The following is a 23,567-nucleotide window of genomic DNA, read 5'->3' on the forward strand; positions in this document are numbered from 1 at the left end:
ACCCTCAAGCCTTCTTCTTGCTTTTTTAAATCCAATTCATGTAAATCTAGGAACTTTTTTATATTATTCCATAATTCTACAAGAAAGAAGTCAGGGATTGGGGTTCATTTCAACTCTGCTGAGAATTAGTGATTGATTTTCTGATCACCCCAAATAATCTTTGGAGATACAGAAAAGCAAATATATGCATACTCTATAAACACGTATATATATGTACAACCATTTTGCTATACCTCACATTTTCATATAATCGATATAAACTTTGGCTAATTATGTAGATGGAGTATTTCTGTTTATTATGGAAGACTATCTTCCTGAATACATAACTTTTTAATTGTGTGCTCTATTGTGAAAGATATTCCAAATTGAAATTTGGTATGGAAATAGCAGTTGTACTTTCAAAATGAGTAAAACTGCATACTAGTAAAGGACATATAACCATTTTAAAAAGCTAGTGTGTCATTCACTGGTATTCTATGGATCTTTGTTTTGCAGAGTTTTAACAGGTTTTCTGGGGAAAATATGCTTCAAATCACATAAATATAGGGTCCCCTGGATTAAACAATGAAAATAAATTGTTTCTTTCCTATAGGACTTCTCTAAGCCTTTAATCTTTAATGTGCAAAGTAAATCATGACTAGGGAGCCAGAATATGCACTATTTACCCATCTTATCAGAACAGATACCTATTAATAACTGTCAGAAAGAGATTGTACAGCACTAGTTTTTGAAAGACTGGTGTGAACTGAAATTCTTTTCCATGTGAAAAATCTGTGCATCTTTATGTACAGTTCCTTTGCTGGGTATTATGTATCTTTGCTTTTATTGTATGTTGAGTAAAAATTTGGGAAAGTGAAATAATTTTTAAAAAAATTTTTGGCCTTTAAAATTACTAGATTCGAGTCCATGCTGATCTTCTTGGCTTACTTTCTGAACTTTACTTTTTAAGTTATTTTAATACTACATAAACTGTGACAGAAACTGTTGCCTTGAAATGTGTACTTAATCATGCATGTGGCCACTTTTGTGATGTAAATTTGAATTTTGTTTTAAGGATGTGATATGAGGATCAATGAACAAGATTGTATATAGTAGGGTTTTCTTATGATGTTATCTAAATCCCAGAGGAATCTCAGTGAGGATAAAAGCATAGGTAGGTCTTAGATTCTTTACGAACATTACTCAAATAGAAATTCAAGCAAACTTGTAAAATACTGGTTTAATACCATTGCCATTGTGGTGGCTGGATTGTTGCTGCTATGAGTTATGATTCTGGTGATTGTAGTCTGTGATTATTCTTCTGTATTATAAATATTGTTTATGAGTGTGACATTCATGGCAGTCTAACTATAAACTGTGTATCTTCTAATCTTGTCTCCTCTTCACTATACTAGTGTTTTGGAATGATATGCTTGGCTCCCCAACTTTTCTGTCCTCTCATTTTTGCAGTTGATGGGTGGAAAGTGTAAAACTTAAAAAATTCTCTTTCAAGTGACTAATTTCTTATTTACTGCTCTTTCCTATTGGAAAAACGAAAAACTCCTTTGAGTCCCAAACTCTTCCTTTATTCTTTTTTTGTTTTAAGATTTATTTATGTATTTATTTCTCTCCCCTCCCCTCCTCCACCCCGGTTGTCTGTTCTCTTTGTCTATTTGCTGAGTCTTCTTTGTCCGCTTCTGTTGTCAGCGGCATGGGAACCTGTGTTTCTTTTGGTTGTGTCATCTTGCTGTGTCAGCTCTCCATGTGTGTGGCACCATTCCTGGGCAGGCTTGCCACATACAAGGTCCCGGGTTCAATCACCAGGCCTGGTACCTCAAAACAAGAAAAAGGAAAAGGAAAAGAAGTTCTCATATGGACAGAATTTCAAAGATTTCTATATTTAGTGTAAGGAGAATGAAACAAACACATGAATTTGCCACACAGAGTGAACAGACACCAAGGAAACATAAGATCTCTGGATGACATTGATGGATATAACGTATGAATAAACTCATAATCAAAAGCAGGTTAATTCTGTCCTAAAGGCAAATTCACAACATCTTTGTGGTCCAATGTGCCTTAAACTGAGAATTTCTTTTAAATATTGTTGGAAACTGAGGCACAGTGGCCTCACAAGGAGAGATGTGCTGTCCCCATGTCTATACTTGCAACCTAAGGAATGCAGTAATTAAGAGTTCCCAGCAAATGGGATGAAGCTGTTAAAGGCTGAAAGAAAAGATGAGCACATACCTTTTGTAGTGAATAGAACACTTAGACTTTGTACCTTGAGATAAGATTTTTAAAAATTCCTTAAAGGACTATGGGTAATACTGATAGTTAACTGCATGTTGATGCTTGATGTCACGTAGGCTATGTGTGCTTGTTGTCACGTAGGCTACAAGTTCCTGCTTGCTGTCATGTAGACCGGGGTATATAGAGAGCCCTTGTGAACAATAAAGTTGTCTGAGGAGTTATTACATGCAGACCCCCTGATCCCAGCTTTCTCGTTCTTGCTCTTTGTTTCCTTCCCCCTTTTTCTCTTTCTTTCATTCCCGATTTATATCAGAATTTCCATTTGGTTCCATTGGTCAGTGTGTTTATCCTTGTGCCAAAATCATGCCATTTTAACCACTGTAGCTGTGTAGTATGTTTTGAAGCCTGGTAGTGTGATTCCTCCAGTTTCATTTTTCTTTTTCAATATGTCTTTGGCTATTTGGGGTCTCTTTCCTTTCCAAATAAATTTCATGTTTAGTTTTTCTAGTTCATTAAAAAATGCTGTTGATTTTTATTGGGATTGCATTGAATCTGTAGATCAGTTTTGGTAGGATAAACATCTTAATAATATTTAGTCTTCCTATCCATTAACAGGGAATATTCTTTAGGTCTCCTTTGATTTCCTTGAACGGTTTTGGGTAGTTTTCCGTGTATAAGTCTTTTACATCTTTGGTTAAATTTATTCCTAGGTATTTGATTTTTTAAAATTTGCTATTGTAAATGGTATTTGTTTCTTGATTTCTTCCTCAGATTGCTCATCATCAGTGTACAGAAATGCTGCTTATTTTTGTGCATTGATCTTATACCCTGCAACTTTACTGAACTCATTTATAAGTTCTAGAAGCTTTGTTTTAGACTTCTTAGGGCTTTCTATGTGTAGGATCATGTCATGTGCAAATAGTGAAATTTTGATTCTTCCTTTCCTATTTGGATTACTTTTATAACTGTGTCTTGCCTCAGTGATTGAGCAAGTTCTTCTAACACAATACTAAATAGAAGGGGTAATAGTGGGCATCCTTGTGTTGTTCCTGATCTTAAAGGGAAAGATTTTAGGATTTCACCATTTTACATGATGTAAGCTATAGGTTTTTCATTTATACCCTTTATTATATTCAGAAAGTTTCCTTCTATTCCTATCTTTTGCACTGTTTTTATCAAGAAGGGTGCTGTATTTTGTCAAATGCTTTTTCTGCATCTATAGGTGTGATCATGTGATTTTTTCCCTTCAATCCATTTATGTGGTGTAATACATTAATTGATTTTCTTATGTTCAACCGTTGTTGCATACCAGGAGTGAAGCCCACTTGGTCATGGTGTATAATTTGTTCAATGTGTTGTTGAATATGATTAGCAAGTATTTTGTTGAGGATTTTTGCATCTAGGTTCATTAGAGAGACTGGTCTGTAATTTTCCTTTCTTGTGCTGTCTTTGTTTGGCTTTAGTATTAGGGTAATGTTGGCATCATAAAATGAGTTAGGCAATGTTCCTTCTATTTCAGGATTACCAACTCATGCTTTATATAAAAATCAACTCAAGGTGGATCAAAGACCTAAATGTAAAAGCCAAGACCATAAACACCTTGGAAAACAATGTAGGAATGCATCTACAGGAACTTGTAATAGGAAATGGCTTCACAAAATTCACACCGAAAGCACAAGCAAGAAAAGAACAAAGAGATAAATGGGACTTCCTCAAAATTAAAGCCTTCTGCACCTCAAAGGAGTCTGTCATGAAAGTGAAAAAAGAGCCTACACAATGGGAGAAAATATTTGGTAACCATATACCTGATAGGAGACTTATATCCTGCATATATAAAGAACTCCTATATCTTAAAAATAAAAAGACAAAAAACCCATTTAAAAATTGGGAAAAAGATTTCAACAGATGCTTCTCCAAAGAAGAAATACAAATGGCTAAAAAGCACATGAAACAATGCTCAAAATCACTAGCTATTAGGGAAATGCAAATCAAAACTACAATCAGATACCATCTTACTCCCATAAGACTAGAAGCAATCAAAAAAACAGATGACTACAAGAGCTGGAGAGGATGTGGAGAAAGGGAACACTCATCCACTGCTGGTAGGAAAGCAAAACTATCCAGCCATTCTGGAAGACTGTGTGGTAGTTTCTCAAAAAGTTAGCTATAGGGAGACAGAAGAAGAGATATGGTTTGGGGGCATTTTCAGGATTTAGTGTTGTCCTAGCTGGTGCTGCAGGGATGGATGCTAGATGTTGTGTGTCCTGCCATGACCCACTGTGTGGACTGGGTGAGAGTGTGGACTACAATGTGGACCACTGTCCATGTGGTGCAGCAGTGCTCCAGAATATATTCGTCAGTTGCAGTGGATGTGCCACAATGATGGAAGAGGTTATTGATGTGGGAGAGGTGGGGTGGGTGGGGTGGGGCATATATGAGGACCTCATTATTTTTTAATGTCACATTAAAGAAAATAAAGAATAAAAGCTAGCTATAGATTTGCCATATGACCCAGCAATTCCACTGCTGGGTATATAACTAGAAAATTGGAAAATTAGGATGTAAACCAGTATTTGTACACCAATGTTCATAGCAGCATTATACACTATTGTCAAAAGTTGGAATCAAACCAAATGGACATCAAAGGATGAATGGACAAATAAAATGAGGTATATACATACAATGGAATACTACTCAGCTATAAGAAGGAATACAGTACAAATACATGTGATAACATGGATGAATATTGAGGCCCTTATGTTGAGTGAAGCATGCCAGGCATTGAAGGACAAATAGTACATGACCTCTCTGATATGAAACAAGCAAACCGAGCTGTCTCAGAAAGCTTAAGACTGGAAAATAGGCTTAAAGAAATTTGGTGGTGGTGGGGGGGAGAAAGGTTGTGAGTTGATGCCTACATAGGTGAAGTCTATGATAAGCTGGAGATAAGTATTTGTACAGAGAAGGGATAAGATGGGGGCATAGGGATACCTTCTAGTGGGGCTATGTGGGCTTGAAAGGGGCTAGGGTTGGATCACCCAAGGAATTTGGGAGATGGCTGCAGAGAATCATTGAATATGGGAGAATGTCAGGTATATGGTTGAAACTATACTGTTGAGAAAACTCTAGAAAATATAATAAGGAAGGGTCAAGTGTTTAAGATGATTAAGGGGGAACATCTGGTACAGGGGCAAGTTTCTAGGGAGTATGTGAGTGCTCATTTTGTCATAGTGTGTTATGTCATTGGGTGGAGGCCCATAAAATGAGTGTGAAGGTGTACCTACATTCTGGGAATACCTGATGTTCCCAAAGAGAGGGAATTGTGTCTCGAGGATTGCTGGATCCCAATTAGTTAGGGCAGTCTGGTATGTCAAGCTCTCAGCATTGTTGCAGTATCTGCAAATCTGTTTCCTCAAGTAGTGAAGATTGAGTGTCACGGTGTGCCCTGAGGGGAGGGGGAGAAAGGTATAGCATGGATGGAAGCAGGTCAACTGGGGGCAATGGAATGTTTCGTGAGATTGTGCAATGATGGACATATCAACTTACATCTAAAGGGTATAAAAGTCTATAAACTAAAATGTAAACTATAATGTAAAACATAAGGAAACTAAAAATTTAGAAATCTGAACAGTCTGAAATATAAAAAATAAAGTAAACCAAAATGGAACCATGTTTGATAGCTATGTTTCAAAATTTGTACATCAGCTGCAGCAAATATAACATGAACATGTAAAGACATCACTGCAGGGGAAAGGAGAAAAGAGTTTGATGTTGGATATCTGGGAGTCCCCTATATTGGGTATGTGGATTACTGTGATCTAAAACTTTAAAAAAATTTTTTATTTCTCTCCCCTTCCTCCCCGCCCCCCCCCGTTGTCTATTCTCTGTGTCTCTTTGCTGCATCTTCTTCTTTGTCCACTTCTGTTGTTGTCAGCGACATGAGAATCTGTTTCTTTTTTTTGTTGCATCATCTTGTTGTGTCAGCTCTCCATGTGGGTGGCGCCATTCTTAGGCAGGCTGCACTTTCTTTTCACACTAGGCAGCTCTCCTTACGCGTGGGGGTCCCCTACGCGGGGGACAACCCTGCATGGCACGGCACTCCTTGCGCGCATTCAGCACTGCACATGGGCCAGCTCCACATGAGTCAAGGAGGACCTTGGTTTGAACTGCGCCCCTCCCATGTGGTAGACTGATGCCCTAACCACTGGGTCAAGTGTGCTTCCCTAAACTTTTTTGAAGACCGAATTAAAAATCAGAAAAAATAAGAAAGGATGTAGACCATGAGGAAGAAATGAACGTGCCTTGCCACTGCACATACACAGCAACAACTATTACAGTGATGAAAGGCAAAGCATTAGAAAAAAAGCATTATAATAATTTTCACCTTATTAATACACGAATTTATTTTTATTTTAGTATTTCTAAATAACTATGTATTCTATTTCTAAACTTTAAATCCATCACTGTATTTCAATTTCCTATTAATTGAATTTGGCAATATATTAGGATTCATTGTTGAAGAAGTTTTGGACCACAGAGAAGTTCAATTATGGCAGGGGAGGAACTCTGGTGTGGGGTGTTATTGATGGGGGGCACATGGGTGGGAGGGAGTTCTGCAGGGCATGTATAAAGGGAACAAAAATATGTTAGGATACATGTTGGATATTTCCATAGTAGTTACAGTTAGAAATGTCAACCGAGGGAGTGCTGAGTTCCCACCCAGGGGAGATCTGTCACATTCCTCCGTGGAAAAACAATAATCCCCCAAGTGCAAAGGCAAGGATCAACAAGGAAGGATGGACCAATAATGAGCTCTTGATCCTGATGACTATGCTTAGAAGCCTGTGTGCCTGAAATATGAACTAGGCCTAGAGCTGTCGGGTGCCTAAGAGTTACCTCCTGAGGGCCTAAATGTTGCTCAAATGTGGCCACTCTCTAAGCCAAATTCAGTATGTAAATTCATTACCTTCCCCCTAACATGGGACATGACTCCTGGGGATTAGCCTCCCTGGCACCAAGGGATTACTACCAATCACTACCTGGAGAAGCAACTAGAAAGAGACCTTGAATAAAAGGGTTAACTCGGACCAGCAGACTATGTCAGCCTACATGTTGGATCAAGTGTTAAAAACTGCTCTTTGGCCTTGAATAAAATGGGGAAATGGCAAAGACAAATGAGTTTATATGGCTAAGCGTCTTCCAAAAAGAGTTGTGAGATCATCAGAGGGGTTGCGCTTACACACACCTCAGCAGGACCCCAGAAATAACCAAAGTAGATATAAACCTAGGTTTTGGTTCTCCTGAAGGCTACAGAGATCCACAAGGGTATATCATCATGGCAGATGTTTTTGGAGCTCTGTGCCATGTCAGAGGGCCCTACTTTGGAATTTGTGCTCCTGCGTATGATGGAACTGGACTCAGATGTGACTTTTCCGCACATGCCTCTTCTGTCACTTTTGCTGAACCTGTGGTTGGCACTAGGGATAGTCCATACTCAGGAGACTTGAATTCTTGGACTGCCCATGTGCCAGCTGTGCCCTGAGCCACAGCAGAGTGGAGGCTCCTACTCTCTGGTTCATTGGTCTTACCCAGATCAGCTAACAGGGAGGTGAAGATGGTCAACTATGACACCAGGAAATCAAGAGTGCCTACAACTATAAGTAGAGGAATTGCATCTAAATTGCTAATTTTAGAAAGAATAGGCTTAATGTTACCTTGGCTAAAAAATGTCAGTAAAGTTACCTAATACATGTAAAATTTCTCTTAAAGTTTTATCTCCAAATAAACCAGACATCAAATTAATGTTTACTTCATTGTATTTTATTTTTATTAAATGTGTCTTTGTCTTTTAGGCCCCTGCAGTGGGAATTTCACTCAGTGGAGAGATATAATCCTATCCCTTGGTTTCTGAAACATATGGTAACAACTTAAACTGTATATGGAAATCATACTTTCGGGAGGGTCAGGGATTCAGATAAGTCCAGAAGCCCAGAGTCTATAATAAATAGTGCTAAACCAGTGTCCAGGGGCTTTTTTCTTTTTTCCATTTCTTTTTGTATTGGTTGTTTTAAATATATATAGACTATAATATCTTTCTGTACTATTTCTCCATAGTGTTTCTAATCATGTTTCTCTATTTGGAAAAAAAATAATAAACATGTTGAATAAAAACAATTTCAAAACTGACATTTGTGAACCTTTTTGGATACCCTTTACCTGGAATAATTGGTGTGGTTTTATCCTTTCTCTTATATTTGTATTTCTAAATTCATGAGACATACCATATGGTTAGATTAATTGCTTTCAACTGAAAGTAAATATTATGAATATTGTTGTTTAGATTCAGGTGATCAGCTTTGCCAACAGAACAGAATTGGGACTGTCTTGAGATTTATGGTGGTGGTGACATGACTGCATCTCGACTGGGAAGTTTCTCAGGTAAGACACCACCAACTGCCCTTTTCTTTGCTTGTGTCTCAAGATCTGCAAACACTGATAAAACATAAAACAACAAACAGCAAAACATTCAATGTAGAATTTTCCTACAAACTCTCCTGTGTCCATAAGTTTCTCTAGTGTTGCAAATCTAAGACCATTAAGAGAATAGGTGAGAAAAAAGAAGCTGTGTTCCCTGAGAGCAGGAGCTTCAATTGTAGGTGTGATTGCCCGCTCCGCCTTCCTGAGGTTAACAGAGCTTTTATAGGTTACATGCCTTGGGCTGATCCTGGGATGGGGGAAAGAGAAGTAGGAGTGTGAGGTGGGGGTAAGGCAGAGATCAGATAACAGTTCTCAGTTCTTCAAAACAGATGATGTAAAGGTAAGTAATCTGTGGAAATTACACTCTGCAGTTTCAGGCTATCAGGAAAAGAGGCTATGTAAGCCTAAAATTTGCAGCTCTTTGTTAAATAAGAACTGCAGAAATCTTCACCTTTTACATCAGGCACCACCCTACCTACTCATGTCTATAGCCAGACATGAAATTATAGTGAACTGCAATTAAGTCCTATCTCACTCTTTGGTCCACCTCCAGCTCTCACAAATATATCTGTGTAATAAAGATTCTTCTTTCAAAATCTTCCCTTCAATCATGCAATTCTTTCCCTTCCCATTGCCCCTAAACTTTGTTCAGATCCTTTTACCTTTCTTTCATGGTATACAGTTATCCTGCCTCTAGACATTTGTCACTGCCTCTTCCATTCTCTGTAGATTAACACATTAGTCTTCCCAGTTAGAGTAGCTACCATCAGTTTCATCATCATCATTATCATCCTAATACCTGTCATTTTCTGAACAATTATTGTGCCAGGCTTGCCTGTTTACATGCCTTGTCTATTTTTTCTTAACTATGAGATAAGTTTTGTTGTTTTTATAGTTTTACAAATGAGGAACAAAAGTTTAGATATTTCAGAATTTTTAGGAGTACACGGATAGGAAATGTGTAGCTGGGATTTTAATCACAGTGTGTCTAACCACAGAGCCTGAATAAAACTGCCTGAGTTTTAATGTTTTAAACACATAAAAGTTAATTTTTCTGACATAATATGTAATCTGGGTCTAGAGAGCATTTTTTAATCTAGTAAATAATAGCTTTTCATAAAGGTCCCCCAAGTTACTCATTATAAATATATATGAGTATATAAATATATTAATATCTCATTGACCTAACTGTCATTTGGTCAACCAGACTGCAAAGGAAGACTGGTTTTGTTGTTTTTGTTTTTTTAACTGAATTATTCCTTCCCTAAACAGCATCTTTATTCTACTCTTTCTTAACAAATAAGAAAAAGAAAACAGACAGTGGTGTATTAGTCAGCCCAAGGGGTGCTGATGCAAAATACCAGTAGCCTGCTGGCTTTTATAAAGGGTATTTATTTGGTGTCAGAGCTTACAGATACCAGACCATAAAGCTTAAGTTACTGCCCTCAACAAAAGTCTACTTCCATGTGTTGGAGCAAGATGGCTGGCAGCCTCTGCCAGGGTTCAGGCTTCCTGGATTCCTCTCTTTCCAGGTCTTGTTTCTCTCTGGCCTCAGGTCCTCTGTTTTCTCCACAAAGTCAGCTGTAGATTATCAGGTGAATGGCTCTTTCTCCCCCGGGTTCTACAGTGTCTAAGGAGCTGTCTCTATTCCTGTTTTCTTCTCCTGGTTCAGGTCTCCTCTTCCTAGAGCTTGTTTCTCTTTCCTCTATGTGCTTATCTCCTGGGGATCCAGCTCAAGACTAAGCACCAAACTCCAAATCAAAACTCCAATATCAAAATGCCTCCAACTCTGTCCCTTGTCATGCACCCTACTGATGTGGCCCAATCAAAGACCTAATCATAATTTAATCATGCTCAGGTACAGACCAGTTTACAAACATAACCCAATATCTATTTTTGGAATTCATAACTATATCAAACTGCAACAGTGATTTAAGACATTAAGAACATCTGTGACAACTTTCATTTTACCACTCACCTCTATTTAATAACTTTCGATGATCTTGTTTCTATTTGCCAACAAATAAATTCATATTTTTACATGGACATATAAAGTTTTGTGCAATAAAATATCAGTCTAACTTTTACTCTCTGCAACATACAATCTATATTTGTATATCTTTATACTATTTATTTCTTTTGGAACATTCTTTTCCAACACCCCATTACAATTATTATAATTCTTCAGGCTTGATCTCAAGTGCTATTGCTTAATTTCCCTTACCAGATAAGATATTTTACCGTTCAGGTTAACATGCATTTTTATGAGTGCCTGCTACATAAATCAAACACCATGTTTGTTGTTGGGATTAAAGGATCAGGTCTTCATCATTTCACAACGGCCATATTTAAAATCTAAAAGTAGATCTCAAATGAACTGAATATATCAATGACATGATAAGATAAGCAAGAGTTAGAGGTAGGCATTGAGTGTTATAAGAGGGCAAAAGGAGCATGATTCCTAGATTTGGGAGAAAAAAACAGGCTGTCTGGGAAAATTTAAAGTATTTTACAGATAAGTAAAACATAGCCTGAAAAATACAAGGGAGAACAAATGCCCTGAACAAAAAGAACCATGCTAATTTTTTCGTGCTTATGCCTACTTAAATTTTGATTTAGTTTACTCGTTTTTATGTAATGTGCTTTTACATTTTTAGACATTTTTCTTGAGCACCTATATTAATCTCTGTGTGCCATGATGCCCAGCACATTGCTAGAACTTGTTTTACATTTTATGCATTTAATTGATAAAACCTGCTTACAAAAAGTGTTTTACCATTTCTCATCTAAGGATCAATTCTCATCCCTCACAAGTATTTGTTTTTAGCAACATAGTCATAATAACCGTGTATTGAACTCTCTCTTGAATAACTATCAGAGGTGAACTTAGCTATGAATTTGTGATTTTATGTTTACTGATTAGCAATAGCAATATTTTCATTTTTCAGGGGAAAGGGTTTAATATTGATTAAATTTTTAGGTTTCCAGCTTACATTAGTGTACACAACCTATTAGCAAATAATGGTAGATGACACTTGTTGGATGATCAATTGACCTAAGTTAGTTCTTACAGTAAAAGAAATAAACAAAAAGGTACTATATTAATGCTAAAGGTTAAAAAAAAAAACAAGAATAGGATTTAGTTTTATGAGATGTGAATATGGTCAAGCTTTTTTTTTTTTCATTTTCTTCATCAACAAGAAGACCTTGGTCATGTCATTTAATGAATCTGTGCTCACTTATTGCTCCTTTGGAACACTGGAAAAACAATTAACTTTGTTTTAGGATTAAATAAATGTCCCTGGATAGGAATTATAAAACAATGTTTCAATAATTTTTTAAGCTGCCTTTTGTCAGCTACTTTATTTTTTTTGAAGTTGAAATATAGTTGTTGTTGTTGTTAAAGAAATAAAACATACTGATTGCCAAGAGCATATGGTAAAGAATAAAAACAGGAACAATCTCCTTTTTTCTATTTCAACATTTTTTTAAGCAATTTTTTTCCATTATTTTGGTCTTTATTTTTTTAATGCTCCATTAACAAATATGAGGTCCCCATATACCCCCCACCCCCCTCACCCCACTCCACCCCCCATAACAACAACCTCCTCCATCATCATGAGACATTTATTGCACTTGGTGAATACATCTCTGAGCACCGCTGCACCTCATGGGCAATGGGCCACACCATAGCCCACACTCTCCAACAGTCAACCCATGGGCCATGGGAGGACATACAATGTCTGGTAACTGTCCCTGCAGCACCACCCAGGACAACTCCAACCTCCAAAAATGCCCCCCCACATCACATCTCTTCCTCCCACTCCCTACCCCCAGCAGCCACCATGGCCACGTTCTCCACACCAATGCCACATTTTCTTCAATTACTAATCACAACAGTTCATGAATAGAATATCAGTAAGTCCACTCTAATCCATACTCTATTCCTCCATCCTATGAACCTTAGAATGGTTGTGTCCACTCCACATCTATATCAAGAGGGGGCTCAGATTTCACATGGATGCTGGATGCAAATCTCCTGCTTTCAGTTGTACGCACTCTTGGCTCCCTGATGTGGTGGTTGACCTTCTTCACCTCCAATAAACCAGAGGCTAGGAGTTGCAAGTCTGTTGAGGCTCAGGGCCTGGCTATCATATGGTCAGTCCAGAGATTCAGGTCCCCTGGGTATACACTAAACCCCAGTGCCAACTACAGATCCAGTAAAAGTAACAGGAGAGGCTTGTGAACAAAGATAAAATCTGAGTCTAGCTCCATCACACAGAAACACAAACTTCAAAGTAGGGCCAACTGACATGGCACTGAACTCCATCTGGCATGACGATAGAACCTGTGGGTCTCTGCAACCCTCAGAAGAACCAATACCTGGCATTGTATCTACTTTATCTGTCTCTGGGACTCTGCTCAGGTGTGCATAAGGGAAACCCCTCTGATAACCTCCTGACTCTTTTTGGAGACTCATAGCCATATAAACTCATCTGTCCTTTCCATTTCCCCTTTCAATCAGGTCAAAAAGCATTTTTAACTCCTCGTATTATATGTAGACTGATATTCTGCTGGTCCGATTTGACCCTTTTATTCAAGGTCATTTTCTAGTTACATCATCAGCTGTGTAGTAATCCCTTGGCACCAGGGAGGCTCATCCCCAGGAGTCATGTCCCATGCTGGGGGGAAGGCAACACATTTACATGCTGAGTTTGGCTTTGAGACTGGCCACATTCAAGAAACATGGAGGTTCTCAGGAGGTAACTCTTAGGCACCCTACAGCTCTAGACCTTGTTCTTATTTCAGGTTCACAGGCTTACAAGCATAGTCACTATCAAGGGCTCATTGTTGGATCTTCCTTCTTTTTCAGTCTTTGCCATTGCACTTGGGGGATTGTTGCTATTCCTTTAGGGACTGTTATAGAGCTCCCTGGCTAGGAACTCAGCACTCCCTCAGTAGTTGTTTCTGATTGTCACCATTATGAAAATATCCAAACACTTTTATATACCCTGGATATATGCCCTGGAGAACTCCCTGCCAACCATGTGTCCCCTGTCAATAACATCCCACACCAGTATTCCTCCCCTGCCATTGTTGAACTGCTCTGTGATCCAAAACTTCTTCAAAAATGAAGCCCAATATATTGCCAGGTTCCATTAACAGTAAAATGGAATATAATAATGAGTTAAAGGTTAGATATAGAATACATATTAATTTAGAAAAATTAAGGTAAAAATAAATTGGGTATCAAAAAATTTAAAAATGCAAAAGCTTTGTTTTTGATGTTTTGCTTTCCATCACTGCAATAAGTGTTGCCCTGTATGCAAATTGGCAAGGCAGCTACTTCTGTCTTTTCCTCAGTGTCTACGTCCTTTCTTTTTCTTTTTTTTCTTAATTATTAAGCTTATCTTCACAAAAGTTTTATTTTATTTTATTTTATTTTATTTTTTTATTTTTTTATTTTAAAGATTTATTTATTTATTTAATTCCTCCCCCCTCCCCTGGTTGTCTGTTCTTGGTGTCTATTTGCTGCGTCTTGTTGCTTTGTCCGCTTCTGTTGTCGTCAGCGGCACGGGAAGTGTGGGTGGCGCCATTCCTCGGCTTTTCGCGCTGGGCGGCTTTCCTCACGGGCGCACTCCTTGCGCGTGGGGCTCCCCCACGCGGGGGACACCCTTGCGTGGCATGGCACTCCTTGCGCGCATCAGCGCTACGCATGGCCAGCTCCACATGGGTCAAGGAGGCCCGGGGTTTGAACCGCGGACCTCCCATATGGTAGACGGACGCCCTAACCACTGGGCCAAAGTCCGTTTCCCCACAAAAGTTTTAGATAACAGTAATTCAGATATACAATATACAGTACTCCCATATATCCACATAAAACCCTTTTCCCTTCCACAGCAATAATCTTTTTACATATTCATATTATATTTACTGAAACTGATGTAAAGATATTGAGACAATAGCTTTTAAACAAGGTTAACACTTTGGTTTATATTGTGTTAACTAGGAGGAAAGTTTTGTTCTTGTTTTTTTTCTTTTTAATATATATTTGACAGAAAAATTGAGCAGATATCATACCACTATTTAGATTTTTATACCTGAGATGTTGCATTTACAAGGAATTAAAAGCCACTTAACATTTTGATATACAGGTTATCGATCTATAAACCATAACATTGCCCTCATTTCTCATATTTTCATTTGATCACATTTTAAGATGCATGTTGGCCTAAGTAATTGTTTTGTGATAGTTTTGATGACATATATTTATCTGAACCTGAACATTTTTTTGAGCTAGTAAATAGAGTCTATTGTCTCTACCAATGAAAATAGGGATTCTTCACAATACCCATGTCGAGGCCTGAGTCATGAAAATCCTTTCATAAAAATATTTGTGATCTCAGGTTTTTGCTCTCAACATGCTTAATAAAAAATCCAAAGATGATAACATTTTAGAAAACTAGTATTAATTTAAATAAAATGTAAACAAATAAGTAAAATGATACAAGAAAATATATTCATAAATGATATCTAAAGATAGAAATTCATTTGTAGTAAATGTATCCCACTGTATTAGTCAGCCAAAGGGGTGCTGATGCAGAATACCAGAAGCCTGTAGGCTTTTGTAAAGGGCATTTATTTGGGGTAGGAGCTTACAGTTACCAGGCCATAAAGCATAAGTACCCTCATCAAAGTCTATTTCCATGTGTTGGAGCAAGATGGCTGCTGACATCTTTGAATGTTCAGGCTTCCTGGGTTCCTCTGGCTCAGCTCCTCTGTTTACTCCACAAGGTCAGCTGTAGACTATGAGGATCTCTAGACTTTGCCTCTCTCCACAAGGTCAGCTGTATACTGTCAGGTGAATGGCTCTGACACTCTCCCTGGGATTTCTGCCTTGTGTAAGGCACCATCTCTATTCCTCTGTGTTCTTCTCCTGGTTCAGGTCCTCTTTTCCTGGGACTTGCTTCTCTTTCCTCTGTGTGCTTACTTCCAGGGACTCCAGCTTAATACTTCAGCATCAAACTCCAACATCAAAACTCCAATACCAAAAACCCTCAACTCAGTTCTTTGCCATGTCTTTTATCTGTGAGTCCCCACCCATCAAGGGGTGGGGAATCAACACCCTAGTGAGATGGCCAAATCAAAGCCCTAATCATAACTTAATCATGCCCAGGTACAGACCAGCTAACAATCATAAGCCAATATCTATTTTTGGAATTCGTAACCATTTCAAACTGCCACACCCACTAGAAGGATTTTGTTAACGTGGGAAAAGGTAGGAGACATAGGGAGTGGGGGCATAAGGGAATCCTATAAGTTTTAATATAACACTTCTGTAATCTAAGTATCTTTTTAAAATGATATTAAAATGTAATAAAAATGAAATATAACATCTAAGGGCATTTATAACTTTAGAAGGAAAACTAAAATATGGGACTGTGTAACATAGTGAGAAACCTCATGCAAAATAAGACTGTTTTTGTAAAATAAAAATACAAATAAACTAGAGAGATGGAAACAGAATAGCAGCTGTGTATAGTATGGGAAGCATAGAGAGATTAGAAGAGATGAGGTTTTTGTGTTTGGTTGTTTTTTGTTTTTTATTATTATCATTATTGGAATAATGAAAATGCTCTAAAAATAATTGAAGTGATGAATTCACAACTATGCAATTATACCAAATAGCACTGAGTGTATACTTTGGATGAATTTATTCTTTTTAAATAGTTCATTAAAACTGATTTGTTAAAAAAAGATAGAAATTCAATTAAAATAATTTAGTTGAATTGAAACAACATAAAATAAGATTATTTTATATAAATAAGTTTCTAACAACTTAAGAGTCATAAAATTATAAAAAACAAACAAAAAACTTAAGAGTCAGGCTGGCAGTATACTTTCACATTCACTTAAATTGAATTCCTTTAAATTAAAAACACATTCCCTCAAGGAATGTGCATCTAATTTAAAATAGACATTTTCTGAAGTTAAACATGGTACTCTCATTTCTTAATTTAACATCAAAAGCTTAGATGTTTTTGAGAGATCGTGGAGATCTTCAATAGGTGTTGATATACAATTTTTCTAAGACAAAGAAATTATGGACATTTCCAGGCTCTGAGACAAAAGTGTTCTTGTGAGTGAGAGCCCATCTCAGGTGTTACTTTGCCTTGTCACATATGTATTCTGTGATAAAAAAATATATGAGCAAGAGCCATGTTGATGAATTTGAGGTAGTTTATGGTTGTGGCCATTGTGGATGTCAAGGGTTTATTTGCATGTTCAATTAGAAAAAGTTATCATGAAATCCCTTAATTTATATTCCCTTTACAACATAATTTTTCATGTAATATAATGGTAGCGGAAAAAGGACCATTTGTAGTCCCACATTGGTTGTCTGTCTTGGTCCATTGAGAACTAGATTTCTGTGCCTTTCTCTGATTGAAATGAAAAATTTGGATCACTCTATTCTTTTACTCACTGCTCTCCAAAGGAAGAAGAATGACCCTTCTGTTTAGTGAGAGTCTTATATTCATTGAGTTGGGTATATAATAAGCAGAGCGACTATGGTGTGGTCTTGTCATTCAAACCATTATTTGAAGTCCTCTTTGCCTATTATTCTTACATGAATAGACATCTCTCTTTCTTTCTTAATGTTTTGCTGATTACAGTTACCTTGGGAGTTCCATGTTTGGCCTTACCACTTTCTGGGTAAATGAATTTGGAATGTATTTTATGTTTCTTTCACTCTCAATCTCTTCATCTCTTTTTGTATGCATAAATCAGAATATAAGTAAATCCCAAGTTCTAATAGGATAAGGGAAATACCAAGGCAAACAAGGCTTTCTAAGTTTACCCAAACTTAGATTACCAATGGCCCCGCCTCTTTCAAGAATTATAAGGTATTTTTCCAAATTTAAAATGCAAAATTTTCATTTTCCTTCTGGCTAGTGACTTTCTCTTTATTCATTATGGTCAGATCCCTGAAGCAATGAAGAATGAGAGGTTTAATGCCCTGAAAACTCAGCCACATTTCTTCACAATTTAAATTTCATGAGGGATAGAATGAATCTTAAGGTTTCATATTGGCTGAATTGCTCTTTCCATATGTATATATGGAGGTGTTTGGCACAGTTAGGAACTGAGCAAGAATGCAGGTTGGGCAAGGTGGTATCTAGGTAGAGTTGTGGACTGAGGAAATGCCAGTGAAGTACATGCATGGCAATTTTGTGAACAAAAAAAAAAATATGGAGGTTAACATGAACCGGGTTTCTACCTGTCTGAGAAGAGCATTAGAATAAATGATTGGTTTGCAAGTTCACAATATCTGTAAAAATATATATATTCAAAAAAAATAGTATGGGCTGGGGAAAAATACACCAAATGTAAGATAAGTAATGTAGTTAGTAATAATATTTTGATGATGCTCTTGCATGGTTTGTAACAAATGTTTCATCCCAATACAGAGTTGGTGGAGGGATGGTGTATTAAGACCACTGTGTGATGTTCTGCATGTTTATTTTGTAAGCTCTCATTCGTTACACTTATTGCTTATGTGTGTTCATGTAAGAATGATATACTTCAATAAAAATTTAAAAAATGTTTAAATGAAAAATGGCAAAGAGGAAGTCTAGAATGAAATTCTTAGTGTGGTATTTTAATTAGAGACATTTGTATAAACTCATGGTTTTAATATTTGTAGATATTAAAATAAATAAAATGTGTGTATGTGTGTGTGTACATATATAATATAATTCCTACCTCTGACTTCTAGGAGGTACAGAAAAAGCAACAGCCCAGTGGCAATGAACAGATCTAGTACCCAAGTCTTTGTTCCTTCATATCATTGAAAATACCATTCTCGTTTAAACAAACAGGGTTTCTTGGAGAGATGCTGACTCTAAGACTGTGGCAGGGCAAAAAATGTGAGATGAACAATTTTGTATAATAGAAATCTATGAAACCATGCTTATATAAATAAATGAATGAATGAATAAATTGGAGAAGAGAAAGTTTTCCTTATTATAGAATGCCACCTAATAAGTGTAGAAGGAAGATGGAATTAGATCATCATCATTTGATTCAGCATAGACTTTTAGCAGCAAAGGAAGCTAAAAATAGCAGGTAAAATTTTGATGAGGAACAGGACACTTACTAATCTCAATGTATCACCCCACATCATCTTAATTCATTGCAAAAGAGGAGAATAGTAACTTCGTAGTGGAGAAATCTGGCAGAAACCATCTTAGCCAAGAGTTTATGTTAGTAGCACCAAAAATGGGACGTCATCACATGTAATTATTATGTATGCATAATCAGGCTTTATGGAGGGAGGAGAAGAGGGGGCAAACAGGAAAACCAACTTGGAATTCCACTCTCAGAATTATATAAGGTCCTTTTTGGGAAGTATAACTATAGAAGACATCAGGATCCAGTAGAGTGGAACCCATGCTCTATCTTTGCCAATAAAATGTAATATTTAAAAAAAAAAAAAGGGACATCATAATCAGTGGTTCACTGTTAAACTTGTTCTCAAAAAAAGAAATCCAGGTTTGTAGCATTTGTCATTTTTGTGGTGTAAGCATGTCCACCGTGCCAGATTTCAAGAAATCAATATCACTGAATATACAGTTGGGAAGAAATGTGCTGAATTAGCTCCTATAAGCATTTACAAGCCAGCTTCTGAATGCAATTGACAATGTGCCGTGTAATACGATGTCCTAAGAAAGGTGCAGCATCAGGAAGTGGATGTGGCTCAAGTGATAGAACTTCCGTCTACCATATGGGATGACCTGGGTTCAATCCCTAGGGCCTCCTGGTGAAAAAGAAGAAGAGAAAGTGTGCCCACATGGCAAGTCAGTGCCCATGTGAGTGCACTCCTTGTAAGCCAGTGCCCCCGTGCAAGTAAATCATGCAGGAAGATGATGACACATTAAAAGAGAGTCAAGGGGAGAGTCAAGGTGAAGTGCAGTAGAAACCAGGAACTGAGGTGGCACAAATGACAGGGAACCTCTTTCCCCATCAGAAGTCTCAGTGTCAAATTCCAGTGAATCTTAGAGGAGAGAAAATGAGAAGATAACACAGACAGCAAAAACAGCAGGGTAGGAGGAGGGCAAAGGGTTAAAATAAATAAATAAATCTTCAAAGGAAAAAGAAAAGATAAATATAGCATCACATTTGTGATATCTTGCCAAAAGTACAGCTTCTAAATTTAATCATGAAGAGCATGAGGCAAACTGAAATTGAAAAACATACAATAAAATAACAGTTTACATTTTTCAAAAGTGTCAAGTTGATGAAAGACAAAGAATGAGGAAATCTTCCAGATTGAAGAAAACAAGAGACATGGTATTGAATGCACTGATTTTTTTGTAGGTTGAATCATTTTGAGTAGAAGACATTATTGGCAGATTGGTGAAACATCAATGGGGTCTGTGAATTAGATGGTTGTGTTATCTCAATGTCACCTTTTTTTTCTTGAGAACTACTTTATTTTCAGAAATACACAGGGAATTTTTAGGAGTATTGGGTTATCATGATGGCAATTTGTTTGTAAATTGTTCAGAATAAAATCATTTTCTATGACAGATGGACAGATAGAATCAGTGTGAATATATAGCTAGTAGACATATGGAGTCTGTTGTCTACTTGCAACTATTCATTTGAAAATTTTAAAGAGTTAAAAATAACCTTTATATGGAAAAAATGACAAATCAGTCAGAATATAAAGCAATCAATATTTAAACATTTTGTTCCAACAAAATTGTTAAACATTCATGAAAGATATATTAAACCTATTTTAAAAGTTAGTTGTTGAGTAAAATACAAAAAAGAGTAAGTTGTTGGCAGAGGTAAAGAATTCAGAACAAAAGATTGACTTGCTGACCAACTCCTTTAATAAACTCTGTGCTTTGAGTTTTCATTTCCATTTGAGTAGTCATATGTATCTGGTCTTTTATTGTAAGCCATTTAAAATAAAATTTGTAGGTCAACAGTTTATAAATTATAAATGCAAAAAATAGAGCAAAATTCATGACAACTTGTAGCTGACAGCATTATGGGGAAGTAAATATTAGTGGGCTGAAGGTAGAATTTGTAAGGTTTATAATAAAATTTCTCCATTTTCTTAGTTATTTGTCTTTCTAGCTAGGTCACAGTAAAACAACGTGATAAACAGATTCTGCCTCTGGCAATTTAAAAAATCAATTGTATTTCATATGGCAGAAATAAGCTCTTTCTTACAGTCCACTCAGATAAGAGCCAAAGTAAAAATCCAGTTTGAGGAGGTGGAGCAAGGCGTGCCCTCTCTCCAGCTGTATTCTGGGTGCCCAGGTAGGCAGAATCCTCTCAGCCCTCCCGGGATACCTGCATGTCTTTACTACCACCTGAGGCATCAAGACCCAGAATGTTTGTAGAGCAGGAAATGATTATATGTTGTAACAGAATTATACACGGGACTTCTTATGAGTTTTCTTGTTGCAATTAATAACAATAGAGGGAGCATGATACTTTACAAAGCACTTTTGTATACACAATTCATTTATTACAAATTCCTACAGGAGAGTTATTATCATTTTATCAATGTTGGAACATATTTCAATTTTATTAGTGACTTAGTCAAGGTGCCAGAGCTAATTTCCATCAGTGCCAGGACTGGAAATAGGTTTTCTGATTCCCTATCCAGAACTCTTCCACAGTAATGCAACCAAGGAAAATGAACAAACAGAACAGTCAAACAACCAGTGCATGTGTATTGAATACCTACATGTGTGAATTACTGTGCTGTGGGTTGTGGGCTTTTAAAAATAAAGATAAGTGAGGGTCTGATCTCCCAAAAAGGCTATACTTGAAAAAAAAAAAAAAAAGAACCAAGCATAAAGCTTTGTATGAGAAGTGAAAAGCCATATCTTTCAATACAGAGAAAATATATCCCACTACAAGCACGGGTGGCCAAGAGTGGTTTCTATGAGGAGGTGAGAACCAAAGTGATTCTCATCTGGGTAACAGGACACCCATAGTAGGAAAGCAAGGAAGGACAACATTTCTTACAATGATTTACAGTTAATTAAAAGACTAATGTGGTGGGAAAAGTAACAAATTAACACAAATCATAGGAAAGCCACGAAAAAGTAGTATAAAAGCTATAATGGAAACTTTTTTGGTTAAATTAGTTAGATCAATAGTAATATTGTATTTCTACAAATATCAGTCAAAATATAAAAATGATACCTAGTGAAAGGACAAAAGGACAGCAAACATCATAAATAGATAAAGAATTGGTGTTTTAAATAAATGTCTCTTTTCTAGGTATGAGAATGTGTTAGAGCTGGTCCATCCACAGGCACAGTCCAGTTCTCCCTCACTTCCTTGCTTCTTTCCCTGGCCTGCGCAAGTCTCACTCTAAGTCCTTGGGATTCATGGCCACAGAGTGGGCTCTATTATTCAGCTTTGCAGCCAGCAGTTTGCTTCTGGCAGAGGAGAGGGTTTTACTCAGGAAGATTGCTTCTTTTGGAAAAAAGGCTTGGCTCCCCCACTCACTGCATTGCCCCATGTGCTTCTGTTAGTTACTATGTAGCTTTCCGCAGGACTCTGTATATTTATGCTCACCAGCAGGGAGAAACTTAGAGCTTCTCCCCCCAAACTGTTCAATTAGAAGATATATTTACCAGGATCATAAAGCAAAGGGCTAACACCTGAAGGCATTTCAAAGTGTCTATCATTCGAAACACATTTTTTAGCGTCCTTACGCTGAACTATGCACTATCGATGCAGGAATGAAAAGACTCCTGGAAGTCAACCCGCTTTGGCTGTGAGTAAATGGATTGTGGCACAAACCCTAAATCTCAGTCGGGAATCTTATTTCCAAAAGCCCCTTTCCATGCACATGTGTCATCCACACAGGCTCACATATTATCTTGTAAGGAGTGGATGATACATATTTTTCTCTCCTTTTCTTTGTTCCTACTATACATGCTGATAATGGTTTGAGATTCATAGTGTACTGATCAGCCAAAAATGCCAAAATGACTAGTTCAGTTTATATGTCCAAAATGTAGGTGAAACTTTTAAACCCAATGAAAGATTTTTTTGTGCTAATTGAACAAGAAGTCCTTACGGTATTTTCAGAATGGAATTTTTTAAAAAACTCATTTGCATTTGTGACAGGTTATATTATTGTGAAATTGTTTGCATCTTGCTCAACTGGTATTTTTCTCTACTTCATTCCAGGAAGACTGCCAGATCGTTAACATTTGGCTTGGATTAAAAGCAGCAGGTGTCCATTTTCTAGGGTAAAGTCTCTTCCAACTTTGGACACTTAAAGCGTAAGCTCACTGTTTAAGAAGCTGAGAGGATGGTGGTGAAGGCTCAAAGTTCAATAGGTTAAAATGACTGCCAGGACTGAAAGTTAGGGACCTTCCCTTGGCCCAGCCATCAGCCCTTAATTTAAGTCATCACGATATCCTTGCAGCACCACAACAAGGTGGCAGTACTTCAGAATGAAAATGGCAGCATGAAGTACTTATGCTAGATTCTAGGGTCAGGGCCTTAACTGGCAAAGTGTATTCTGTAAAAGTGTGCAAGAGAGTATTGGAAGCACTAGAATTCAAGGGATAATATGAGCTTGGAGATATGAGGATATGGGGAATAAAAAGCAGGGGACCCAATGCTGGGACTATTTAATGTCCTGGGGCAGAGAAGGACTCCTCAGTAATGCTAGAGATGAAATGTCCCCCCAACTCTATAGAATGGCCCACAGAGCATATTGAAGTTACTTCAGAGTTTAAATAAAAGAAATAGTCCATAGAGTAATGAAATTGTTATAAAATTCTTTGTAGTGATGAATGCACAATGTT

At 37.2% G+C, this 23,567-nt stretch overlaps 1 protein-coding gene across 6 annotated transcripts in view; it reads left to right on the forward strand.

Annotated features, from left to right (window-relative positions):
* LOC131275579 (CUB and sushi domain-containing protein 1-like) overlaps positions 1–23,567 on the forward strand; it is a 322,424-nt gene that overhangs the window by 204,284 nt on the left and 94,573 nt on the right. For 3 of the 6 annotated variants that reach the window (XM_071211295.1, XM_071211296.1, XR_011647207.1), the window contains one exon: positions 8,573–8,670. The exons of the other annotated variants lie outside the window; for them this stretch is intronic. In XM_071211295.1, coding sequence (XP_071067396.1) covers positions 8,640–8,670 — 31 coding nt within the window. In that variant the 5' untranslated portion in view covers positions 8,573–8,639. Of the gene's footprint in view, positions 1–8,572; positions 8,671–23,567 lie in introns of those variants that run through there. 6 annotated transcript variants of the gene reach the window in all.

This window comes from Dasypus novemcinctus, chromosome 23, assembly GCF_030445035.2.
Source record: "Dasypus novemcinctus isolate mDasNov1 chromosome 23, mDasNov1.1.hap2, whole genome shotgun sequence".
NCBI classification, from domain to species: domain Eukaryota; kingdom Metazoa; phylum Chordata; class Mammalia; order Cingulata; family Dasypodidae; genus Dasypus; species Dasypus novemcinctus.